Raw genomic sequence first — 12552 nt, 5'->3', positions numbered from 1 at the left:
AGACAGGTGTAGAAACAGCCACACACAGGAACCTCTGAGGTTGATAAGGTGAATGTGTGTGTGTGTGTGTGTGTGTGTGTGTGTGTGTGTGTGTGTGTGTGCGTGCGTGCGCGTGTGTGTGTGTGGGGGGGGGGATCTACCGGATCAGGATCAGGGTAAAATTACCTCCCACTCTTAATCATCACCACAGCTCGCCCACACAGGTAATTGATATTTAAGTGACATTAATATCTGTAGATGTGAGATAAACCAGATGTCTCAACAACAATTTCCTCACTTTAAAACAGATTAACTACTGAAATGAACCAAATTCATGAGTCAGTTACTGAAAAGCTGTGTGTGTTGCAGGGAAGCGTGGCTTGTGGTCTGACGTGAACACTGACGACAGCAGCATGCTTGCAGTCAGGAAAACACCTTCTTTTGCATCTGCAGCTTCCGCAGCTCTGAGCACATGAGCTCACTGAATCAAACACAGTCCGAGGACCTGAGGAGAACCCGGAGAACTGGCCAGTCCTCAGGGAGCCAACACGTAGTCTGAGGACCTGTGAGAGGACAGGCACAGGAGGTAAGGGCTCATTGAGGTTCATTTTGAGCTTTTACAGACTGATGATCACAGCAATGAATGTCACACACCACCCTCCTAAGATGTGATGCTGGTTCCTCTATAGTTCAGTTTATTCTTCTTTTCTCTGGTTCTGTTCACAGTGACTGAAATAAAAATAAAAAAATTAAAAAATAACTGACAGTTTGAAGTATTGTGAAGGATTTTCTGTCCACTGGGCAGTAAAATTTTTGATTTCATTTTTGATTGTGTATGTAATTGCTGTCTCTGTGTGACTAATAAAACACACACACTTTAAAGACAGTTAGTTAATGCTCTTTACTAAACCACTCAACACTTCACACTGCCAAGCAGCATACTGTAAACGGGGTGGAGCAGCACATTAGCTAGGGGTACCAGGATTTACTCGACAAAGATTCTGGGGTGCAGCAGTCTTAATACGTCTGTGATTTTGCAGTCAGTTTGATAGATGACTTTAGATGCTACAAAACCCATGAGCCTCAGGGGCTGTTGCTGTGGAGAAGGGGCCAAAATTAAAATGCATCATTGTTACAGTTTTTTCAAAACTGATACTACTACTACTTCTCAGTTTTTTTTTTACTTTGGACCAATGTGTCAGACAGAATCAGCTGTTTACAAAAGTCACCAATGAACATGCTCCACCGTCTCCTGGTTACTCAGCAAGGTATTACTTGTAATTAATGACTCAACATTGTTGATATTCAGGTCAGATCCCTGATGGATCTAAATCTTTAGACACAACCATTGTATTGCCCTCCATCATGGAGACACAGCTGAATGAGAGAAATGAATGACTGCAGCACCCTGAAGTCAGTTTGATCTTTACTTTACTGTATCCTTCCACTGAAAGGTGAAGTCCTGACATCATTCCTGTTAGGCTGCTGCTCTACCAGCCTCTGTGACTCAGTGCAAACTGGTAACAAGGATGTTGTTCATCAGTTCCTCTGAAAAACTGGTCTGGTGGTTTACCTCCTTGTTCCTCTGAGGAGGAGGAGCTCCACTGTTTCCAAAATTATTGAAACATATCAGTGAGTTAGTTATGAGTAGTTCATTTTGACATGTATCATCCTGTTGCCCCAAATAGCACCAAATGTGGATTATTCCGTCACTGAAAATAGTCCCCAACAAGTGCTCAAAAACAAAAAAATCACCTTCTGTTTGAGTAACATTTAATACAAAATACAAGGAGCAGTGAGAAAATAGCTGCTCTAGGTGCATGGTTCAAAAAGGTTTTACTTAATCTCTTAATTACTCATGGGAGTGTTTTGGGTGTAACATACAATAAATTTTGACTCACTGTTGGAGCCAGACTCTAGTGGTCATTAGAGGAACTGCAGTTTTTGGCAATTCAGTGTTGGCTTTATTTTTCAGTCCTGGAGGTTGCTGCTTGGTCCTGAGGGTCAAAGAAGGGCTGTGTGAATCAATGCGCTGCTCACAGCTCTACAGTGAAGTAACGGATCCAAATCCAAACAGTACACATCTTTTATGTTACATTATGAGAAGAGTGTACAGATCTTCAGGTCATTATGAAACTGTGGTGAATTTAGGTGATGGATGGGGAACACTGTGAAGGGTTTACCAGGTAGTAAAAAAAGAATGCTTCTCTACAGATCTTTATCAGCAAGGCAACATTATACAACACACAACATCTTACAAAGAAGCTCTGTCTAGCCTTAAGTCTTCAAGTTTTTCTTTTTTTTTATCTAACATGTTTTTGAAGATTTACATGTTTAGTAGGAGGTGGTGTGCTCAGAGCTGAGAGCCACAGAAAATACTGAGACACGTCAGAGGTTTTGGTGATTTTAGGGGATTTACTGACACTAACTGACATCAAACACAGACTTATTCTTCAAAAGCATAAAACAGTGATACATTTATTGGTATTAAAACACACACAAGCTACAACTTGTGTGTTTACTATACTGTATGTAATTTTAATGTCTTGCTTCTTCCAACACTCTCTTCTAATGTCATATTCCAACTTTTTATCTGAAACCCCTGTCCATCGTCACAGCTTGCTGCTTGACCCATCCTAACTTTGTGACATTTAACCCACATCTGTCTGAGGGCTTTAAAATATCAATATATAATAATTAAAAAAAAGACCTTCCCTGTTCAGAAGTATGGAGAGGAATAGAGACTGACTTTTTGTCCCTCTGAGAAGAGGTGGCTGCTCACTTGTTGAATCATATGTATATTCTGACTGGGAAATTTCAGTGTGTGAATCATGTTTGTACTCAACAGTAGCAGCTCTGTGTTACACTCAAATTACAGAGTTTCCTTATTTATTTACGATTTCCTGCTGCAGACAGTTTGTCTGTTACCGCAGCGTTTGCTTCACTTCCTGCTCAGCGACTCAGCTTACCTGTCTGTCTGTCACCTCCGGATCTGTTATAACTCTGACATGTAAGATTGTCTGTCAGAGCTTCTGCACATTCAACAGGATGAATCAACAAGTAGACCAAACAACTTTATAAAAACCTGCACCAAAACCAGATGGATGAAAGGGAAGTGAACAGATGAACATGCAGGTAGGGGAACTATGCATGAAAATCATAACTCACTATTTCATGCAGAATATTATAAACTGTTGCATACTCTATCTATAAAACTACAAATGATTAGAATAGTGATATAATTTACTTTAAAAGGCTACTTCAGTCCCCTTTCACTAGCCCCTGTTCCCAACCATGTTTGTTTGAGAGAGCTTTGGTCAGTAACTTTATCCAGTCTGTTATTTCAGGTTATATCATAACCATAAATAATGGGACAGTTCCACAGGGTTGTAAGTTGTGAAATGGATTGGTAGTAAAGTGTGTATAGATGTGGGAAAAAAGGTAAACTCAAAACTTGCACTCAAAAGTTCTTGAGTCTTAAACAATTAATAAATAAATAAATACATTTTCCAATGTTCAACTTATGGTTAATTATGAATATTTACCATTTAAGTTCATAGCAGACAAGAGTAGGAAAACAACAAATTTCCACATCTAGTTTATATTTGAAGGGAAAAGAAATGAATCCAACCTCTGCAGCAATTAAAAATGAAAAAATGTAACTTTAAAAACGTCAATCCTCTGTTACTTTTCACTTAATCAACTTAAAATAATAGGAAACATTAAATAGAAATTGTTGTGCATCTGTCCCTGATGAACAGCCTCTTCCTGCAGACCACTTCAGGTTCTGAGATGTTTCAGTCTGTCCTGCTCACACAGCAGGATGAACAGCTACCCACAGGTTTTCAGCGATGGCCAGGTCGGGGTGGGGGGGTCTGTGGGGGCTGTTCCACAAGTTCAGCTCTGGTGGATGCTTTGGATCACTGCCCTGTTGTAGAAGTATCTTTTCTCTTTCACTCTCTTGACTGACTGCAGGACGTCAGCATCAATAAATGTGCTGACATGTGGTGGAGTCCATTCTTCCCTCAATCTATACAGTGCTTCCTGACCCTCTGGCTACCACACACCCCACACAGCAGAATATTTCCATCACCATGCAACATGTTGGCAAAGAAGGAGTTACTAAGAATTGACTTAGTGCAGTTACTTTTGTACATATCACAGTTACAGTTTTTACAGTTTTTAAAGTTCATAACAAAGTGCATAACATTTGACCAGAGGCTCATTTGTGTCATGTAAAATAAATTAAAAAACTGTATTAACGTTAATTTAAAAGTATGTTTTCTTCCCACCGGCCTCTGCTCTTTCTGTTTCTAACCAGATTGTGAAACTCACTGTGAACATCAGACATCCAAACCACAGTCAGAGCAGCTGCTGAAGATACAGACTTCCTCAGACATCGTCCACAGTAAGAACAACAACCTTGTGTTACGTTTGTTTCTACTCAAACACCATTTTGGAACTTTATTTGCTGAATTATATTTAATTTTGAATTTAACAGTAAAAGTATTTGCAATGAGTAAAAGTAAATAGGCGCTTGATGCTTTGTGTTTTTCAGCTCCAGGTGAGCACTGCAGGTCCTCATGATGCCTCCTTCCTCCAACTTCAGCGCTGGAGGAGCTGAGCAGGGGAAGGAGTGTATTGTCAACGACCAGATGGGACCCTTCACTGTCCTCTACATCCTCATCTTTATTGTCAGTCTGCCTGGAAACCTGCTTTCTGTGTGGGCCTTCATCCACAGTCCCAGAGCACAGGTAAGAATTTCTGCTGAGTGAAACTGGAGGGGGCCGGAGGTGAGATCAGAACACATCAGGTATGGTGGTGAGGCTGCAGGCTGTCATACTGAAGTGTCAGAGGACATGGCAGGAGGTGATATGAGATGAGCTGATGTGAGATGAGATGAGATGAAATTAAAGCAGGTGAAGAAATTTAAAAAGATGTCAGATGAGACTGAACTGAAGTATGTGAGGTGACATGAAGTGAACAAGATAAGGTGAGATGTCATGAGATGAGACAAGATGAGCTATGAGGATCTCAGGTGAGAGGAATCAATTCAAGAAGATCTTTCTTTTTAAAAACTATTGCATATAGTGAGTGACTTGAGCTGAGATGACAAACATGAAGTGAGATGAGACAAGATAAGAGGAGGTGAGGAAACAGGATATTGTGTCAGATGAGACATCTGAGGAGTTGTGAAGAAGAAGAAATTATGTGAGATCAGATAAGATTGGTTACAATGAAATAAGATGTCATGACATTAGATGATGTCAGGTGAGCTGAAATGAGAGGTGAGAGAATTTATATCAAATTGAGCTGTTACTTGATCAGATTTGATGCAGTTTTGTGTGACATGATATCCAATGAGATTTAATGTAACTATGCAAGATGACCTGGGGTGAAATACTGTATATTAAGATCGTGAAAGATGTGATGAGAGAAAGTAAAGTGAGATGTAATGAAATAATTCTTAGATGAGGTGAGATTATGTCGCAGGTGAGAATTTAACTCAAGAACAGATTTTTTTTTTTTGATTGTACAGTTAGGTGAGTGATAGGAGATGAAGTGAGATTAAGTGAGATGAGATCAATTAGATGTGATTAAAACACATCAAGGAACCTAAAAAGAGATGTCATGAGATCAGATGAGATAGAATAGAATTACAAGGTGAAATGATGTATTATATTGCGAGATGAGGTGAGATGTCATGAGATGAAAAAATAACAGAAATAATCCAAATGAATAGAAGAGACGATTTCACGAAGAAAGAGATGAAATGAGATGGGATGAGTCAAGTCAGGTCAGGGTTTATGGAATTTATAGATAGGATTAGAGAGGATGGAATAAGGTGAGATAAAATGAGATGAAATGATGATGTGTTGACATGAGACGATCTAAAATGTGACCATTACATAAACAAAGTTAGATGAAGTCACAAAGTTTAACACATGATAACAGGAAGAAAATGAAAAGACAAGGAAAGTTAAGATCTAACCAGATGAGATGAGATAAATATTACATCTTAAGTGAAAGGGCACCTTTCATAAAAGAAATGTAGTTCAAAGTGTTTTACAATAAAAATATCAAACAGTACAATAAAATAAGGGGCAAATAGAACAACAATGAAAATGGACAATAGAAAGGCAGTAGATGGTAAAATATGTGAATTAAAATAAAAACAGAAACCAGTAAGAATAGTAAAATGTCTCGTCTCGTCTCGTCGTCTCCCGCTTATCCGGATCCGGGTCGGGGGGGCAGCAGCCTCAGCAAAGAGGTCCAGACGGCCCTCTCTCCAGCCACTTCCACCAGCTCCTCCGGGAGAATCCCGAGGCGTTCCAAGGCCAGCCGAGAGATATAATCCCTCCAGCGTGTCCTTGGTCAGCCCCGCGGCCTTCTCCCGGTGGGACATGCCCGAAACACCTCCCCGGGGAGGCGTCCAGGAGGCATCCTCACCAGATGCCCGAACCACCTCAACTGGCTCCTCTCGACATGGAGGAGCAGCGGTTCCACTCCGAGCTCCTCCCGGATGACCGAGCTCCTCACCCTATCTCTAAGGCTGAGCCTGGCCACCCTGGCTCATTTTGGCCGCTTGTATTCGCGATCTCGTTCTTTCGGTCATTACCCATAGCTCATGACCATAGGTGAGGATTGGAACGTAGATCGACCGGTAAATCGAGAGCTTCGCCTTCCGGCTTAGCTCCCTCTTCCCCACAACGGACCGGTTCAGCGCCCGCATCACTGCTGACGCCACCCCAATCCGCCTGTCGATCTCCCGTTCCATCCTACCCTCACTCGTGAACAAGATCCCAAGATACTTAAACTCCTCCACCTGAGGCAGAGCCTCCCCCTCGACCCAGAGCGAGCAATCCACCCGTTTCCGGCTGAGAACCATGGCCTCAGACTTGGAGGTGCTGATCTTCATCCCAGCCGCTTCACACTCGGCTGCGAACTGCCCAAGCGAGAGCTGAAGGTCGGCGCTCGATGAAGCTAAGAGGACCACATCATCCGCAAAAAGCAGAGACGTGATCCTCCTGCCACCGAACCCAAACCCCTCCACCACCCGGCTGCGCTTAGAAATTCTGTCCATAAAAGTTATGAACAGAACCGGTGACAAAGGGCAGCCCTGGCGGAGTCCAACCCCCACCGGGAACAGGTCCGACTTACTGCCCGCTACGCAAACCAGACTCACACTCCTTTGGTACAGGGACTTAATGGCCGCTAACAAGGGACCATCCACCCCATACTCCCAGAGCGCCCCCCACAGGGAGCCCCTGGGAACACGGTCGTAAGCTTTCTCCAAATCCACAAAACACATGTGGACTGGATTGGCAAACTCCCATGCTCCCTCCAGCACCCTAGCGAGGGTGAAGAGCTGGTCCACAGTTCCACGCCCAGGACGAAAACCACATTGCTCCTCCTCCAGGTTGAACTATCGACCGGACCCTCTTTTCCAGTACCCTGGCATAGACCTTACCAGGGAGGCTGAGGAGTGTAATTCCCCGGTAGTTGGAACACACCCTCTGGTCACCCTTCTTAAAGATGGGGACCACCACCCCGGTTTGCCACTCCAGAGGCACTGCCTCTGATGTCCACGTAATGTTGCAGAGGCGTGTCAACCAAGACAGTCCTACAAGATCCAGAGCCTTGAGATACCCAGGGCGGATCTCATCAACCCCCGGGGCTCCGCCACCGTGCAGTTGTTTCACTACCTCGGCGACTTCTGCCCCGGAGATTAAACCATCCATCCCCAGGTCCCTTGGCTCTGTTTCCTCCACGGAATACGTGTTGGTGGGATTGAGGAGCTACTCAAAGTATTCCTTCCACCGTCCGACTATATCCCCAGTTGACGTCAGCAGCTCCCCGCCCCCACTGTAAATCCCCCCCTGAGGCGCCAGACGGTTTGCCAGAACCTCTTTGGAGCCGATCGATAGTCTTCCTTCATAGTCTCACCGAACTCCTCCCACACCCGAGTTTTTGCCTCAGCAACTGCCGTGGCTGCGCTCTGCTTGGCCCGCCGGTACCAGTCAGCTGATTCCGGAGACCCACAGGCCAACCACGCCCTGTAGGCCTCCTTCTTCAGCCTGACGGCTTCCCCCACCCCTGGTGTCCATCAGCGGGTACGGGGGTTACCGCCACGACTGGCCCCAGCTACCCTGTGGCCGCAGCTCGCAACAGCCGCCTCAACAACAGCAGAGCGGAACAAGGCCCATTCGAACTCAATGTCCCCCACCGCCCTCGGGACGCGATCGAAATTCTGCCGGAGGTGTGCGTTGAAAATCATCTTGACGGGTTCTTCCGCCAGGTTTTCCCAGCAGACCCTCACAACCCGTTTGGGCCTGCCAGGTCTGCGCGGCGTCTTCCCCCACCATCTGATCCAACTCATCACCAGGTGGTGGTCGGTTGACAACTCTGCTCCTCTCTTCACCCGAGTGTCCAAAACATGCGGCCGCAGGTCTGATGATACGATTACAAAGTCGATCATAGACCGGCGACCTAGGGTGTCCTGGTGCAATGTGCACCTATGGACGTCCTTATGCTTGAACATGGTGTTAGTTATGTCCAAGCTGTGACTATCACAGAAGTCCAATAACTGAACGCTGCTCGGGTTTAGATCAGGCAGGCCGTTCCTCCCCACCACACCCTTCCAGGTCATGCTGTCATTGCCCACGGGAGCATTGAAGTCTCCCAATAGGACAATGGAGTCCCCTTTTGGGGCACTTTCCAGCACCCGTCCCAAGGACTCCAAAAAGGGCGGGTAGTCTGAACTGCCGTTCGGTGCATAGGCACCGACAACAGTCAGAACCCGATCCCCGACCCGGAGGCGCAGGGACGCAACCCTTTCGTCCACTGGGGTAAACTCCAACATACAGGCAGGGAGCCTGGGGGACACCAAAAAGCCCACCCCAGCCCTCCGCCTCTCACCCGGAGCAACTCCAGCAAAGAGGAGAGACCAGCCCCTCTCAAGGACTTGGGTTCCGGAGCCGACGCTATGTGTTGAGGTGAGACCAACTATATCTAGCCGGTATCACTCAACCTCTTCCACAAGCTCCCGCTCCTTCCCCACCAGAGAGGTGACGTTCCATGTTCCAAAAACCAGTTTCCAGTTACCGCCAAGGCCTCCGCCTTGGTCTGCTGCCCAATCCACACTGCACCGGATCCCGACTCTTCCTGCAGGTGGTGAGCCCACTGGGAGACGAACCCATGTAGCCAGTTCGGGCTGGGCCCGACCGGGCCCCATGGGCCAAGGCCCGGCCACCAGGCACTCGCCCACGGGCCCCAACCCCAGCCTGGCTCCAGGGTGGGGCCCCAGTGTCCCTCCGAGCCGGGTACTTGGGTTCTTAATATTTTTTATTATTAGGATCTTCTGAACCGTTCTTTGTCTGGCCCTCCACCTGGGACCAATCTGCCTTGGGAGACCCTACCAGGGGCAAAATGCCCCCGACAACATAGCTACTAGGGTCATAGGGCTCTCAAACTCCTCCACCACGGTAAGGTGACGGTTCAAGGAAGAGAGTAAAATGTGGGGAAATTAAATAAAAGCCAAGTTAAATAAATAGGTCTTCAGCTGTGGTTATGGAAGATAGCTCCAGGATTAACTTCTCCTGCCCTGAGTTTAGCCTGCAATCAAGTAACTGTATAAGTGTAATACTGTAAGTATCTGTCTTCAGTTTTGCAAACGTGGAACTGCAATCCACACACACAGCCATGTTTGTTGTCAGAACATGTAGCACATAGCTGAAATGTCTACAGGGGGTCTCTTACCTCTGATACAACGTAGCTGGTGATTAAAACTGCTAAAAGCACTGAAGAAACAGTTCCTTGTTAAAATTCAGCAATATACTTATGCTGTTTGGTGATCAGCCACTGCGGCAGACGTTAATTCAGCTTGTTTTACTGAGTATTTTAAGTCCATACGCCCGATGACTAAAATCCTTCATTCAGTTAAAAGACGCAGTTAAAAACAACACAGGTCTAAAAGTAAATTGTTAAAATGTGGCTTAAACTGAAAAAAAAGTCTGTTTTTTTAAGAGCATATCTGACTGGGAACCACAATGCAGACACATGAGCAGCAAGCTGCGTACAGCGCCTTGGTTTAAGATGTGATGTGGTGAAAGCGAGATGCTGTCAGGTACGTTAAAAGAATTTCAGGTGAGAGGAGATGAAAGGTCAGAGTCTCCACGAGATGATGTGAATTGAAATGAGATTAGATGAGATGAGGTCATATCAGAGAGGAAGATGTGAAGTCATGTGAGATAAACTGATACATGTAACTGTGCAGCAGCAGAGCACCAGCGTCTACCTGGTTAACCTGCTAGTGGCCGACCTCCTGCTGCTGCTCGCTCTGCCCTTCAAGATCCTGAAGGACCTCGGGGCGGCGCCGTGGAGCTTCATGGTGTTTCACTGCCAGGCCAGCGCTGTCACCATCTACATCAGCCTCTATGCATCCATCGCCTTCCTCGCGCTCATCATTACTGACTGCTACCTGCAGGTATAGTGGGGCTGCCTCACCTTTCTCTGTAAACTCACAACAAAGGTGAAATATACCACTGTCCTATTTCTCAGTGGTGTAACACTCATCGATTCATTTTTCAAACTGTCTGTCTCAGCCGGTATATTTCAGGTACTGTCCTCCCACTTCCTCTCCATCAGGTGATAGCATAGACAAATTAATTGCTGTTATAACAATACCTGGAATCATTACCTGAGAACATTTCCTGCTGAGCCACATATGGAGAGAATGGGTAATACACTTATTTGGTACACCTTAACAATTGAATGCAATCCAATACAACAGCCCTGCAATAAATCCAACCTTTTTGAGAGGAGTTGAATCAAATTACCAGGTTCTATTAGCTGGAAACATTTCAATCATTAGGAATCTTTTTCTGGACACAGTGAATGTTAACCCTAGTGTCATTGTCAGAACATGTGGATGTGAGTCAGTGTTAAGCTGTTTCTGGGGAAGGTAGTCTTGGTTGCTGATGTGTCTCCTCTCCTGCAGGACTGCCACACGATGCACTCTCTGCGGCTGCAGGAGGTTGGCTTCGCCCGGCTGCTGTCTCTGGTCATCTGGCTGCTCCTGCTGCTCATCATGGTGCCCAACATGGCTCTGCCCATACAGCAGGTCCAGGTACAGTAACTCCTCTGTACTGGAAAAGTGTTGACTGGATGCTCCAGTTGCATTCTGTTTGTGTTTCAGACATGCATTATTAATAAATATCAACATATTTGAACTGTAAAACATCCCTCGGTTGTTCTGTTCTCAGGTGCAGCAGTATCTCAGCTGTTCATCCCTGAAGAAAGACATCAGCCTTCACTGGCACGCCCTCACTGTCTTTCTCTGCACAGCTTTGTTCCTCAATGCCTCCGCCGCCGTGCTACTCTCCAGTGGATTAGCTCTCAAAAGACTCCTGGGCAGTCGCAGCAACACCAAACTCTGGGTCGACTCAAGGCGCGTGGCAAGGAGCGTGACAGCCGTGGCGCTGGCCTACATACTCAGCTTTGTTCCATACCACGTCGTACGGACGCCATACACGCTGGCCCAGACCGAAGTCATCAAAGACTGCCAGATCAAGCGGCAGCTTTTTCTGGGGAAGGAGTCAACGCTGCTGCTGAGCGTGCTGCACCTCTGCTTTGACCCCCTGCTCTTCTTCTACCTCTACACACCTTTCAGACACACAGTCAGGAAGATGTTCTCCTGCAGCAGAGAACAGACAGGCAGCGATGCAGAGGAGCAGGCTGCAGAGGAAATGATACAACATACAACTTCTGGTTGAACCACAGATGCCAACAACTACTTCAAATAATGAATGTTGAAGTACCGAGTGTAAAACAACTTGAAGCAAGACTCCAGTGCATGTTTAGCCAGTGCATGTTTAGCCTTGCTTAGCAGCAGGACTAAAAGTACAGAAACTGGTAGCCTAAAACACACCTTTCAATTCCTCCAAGAGTCCAAAACTCCATTCCACACCCTGTACTCCAAGCTGCCTGGACTCAGTAAGTAAGAAACCTGAGATAAACTTGATTTAAATCAATTTGACTTTTACTTTTAATCCACTGTTTATTCAGTATTTAATTGCATGTATAATCCTGGTTGTAAATGTGATGGGTTGGTGTTAGTTTTGGAGAGTCTTGTTGATATAGGGACTAAATCAAGTCAGTATCAAAATCTAAAGTGATCAATGTCTTCTGATGCTGTTAAAGGGTCTTTATAGGCTGGAGTAAGCTGGAGGAACACATACAATATAATGCTGTTTGACAATCTATAAGTCATAATAATACTTGAATGTATGTATGTCAGTGAATCTTAAATTTTGAGGTAATAAACAAATAAAACTAACAAAGTGTAGATTTCAGCCTGTCATTCTGTGGTTGAACCAGCAGAGAGCAGCAGTGACTAGTGTTCATCAATCTGTTCTCCATCATTCACCTCCATTCTGTCTTTGTACACTCACATTATAACAGACTTATCATGAACATGTAACATGTATGTACAAGTGTTCGATTTGTTGGAAGGTGTGTGTATATACAGGATTGTGCAAAACATGTTATTTTACAAAATGCTGTGGGGGGGTA

At 45.4% G+C, this 12552-nt stretch overlaps 1 protein-coding gene and 1 long non-coding RNA gene across 2 annotated transcripts; both read left to right on the top strand.

Annotated features, from left to right (window-relative positions):
* Positions 1–3049: 3049 nt before the first annotated feature.
* On the top strand, positions 3050–4557 carry LOC111238006. The gene is made up of 3 exons (XR_002665799.1): positions 3050–3114; positions 4301–4387; positions 4538–4557. It is a non-coding gene; the product is annotated as an uncharacterized LOC111238006 (long non-coding RNA).
* Positions 4558–4565: 8 nt separating this feature from the next.
* gpr171 (G protein-coupled receptor 171) lies at positions 4566–12213 on the top strand. The gene is made up of 4 exons (XM_022767372.1): positions 4566–4733; positions 10256–10465; positions 10979–11107; positions 11244–12213. Exons 1-4 carry the CDS (start codon positions 4566–4568, stop codon positions 11751–11753), a joined length of 1017 nt encoding a protein of 338 aa, XP_022623093.1. The 3' UTR covers positions 11754–12213.
* The last annotated feature ends 339 nt before the right edge of the window (positions 12214–12552 follow it).

The sequence above is a fragment of the Seriola dumerili genome, unplaced genomic scaffold (assembly GCF_002260705.1).
Source record: "Seriola dumerili isolate Sdu_G_001 unplaced genomic scaffold, Sdu_1.0 BDQW01001168.1, whole genome shotgun sequence".
NCBI classification, from domain to species: domain Eukaryota; kingdom Metazoa; phylum Chordata; class Actinopteri; order Carangiformes; family Carangidae; genus Seriola; species Seriola dumerili.
Note: the sequence above shows the minus strand (reverse complement) of the source record. Positions and strands in the feature narration are given on the sequence as shown.

What these genes read in the sequence shown, in the direction of transcription:
- gpr171 (XM_022767372.1), top strand. Translation starts at nt 4,566, where the DNA reads ATGCCTCCTTCCTCCAACTTCAGCGCTGGAGGAGCTGAGCAGGGGAAG. An exon ending in TCCACAGTCCCAGAGCACAG is followed by an intron (nt 4,734 to 10,255) that starts GTAAGAATTTCT and finishes GTAACTGTGCAG; the next exon opens with CAGCAGAGCACCAGCGTCTA. An exon ending in TTACTGACTGCTACCTGCAG is followed by an intron (nt 10,466 to 10,978) that starts GTATAGTGGGGC and finishes CCTCTCCTGCAG; the next exon opens with GACTGCCACACGATGCACTC.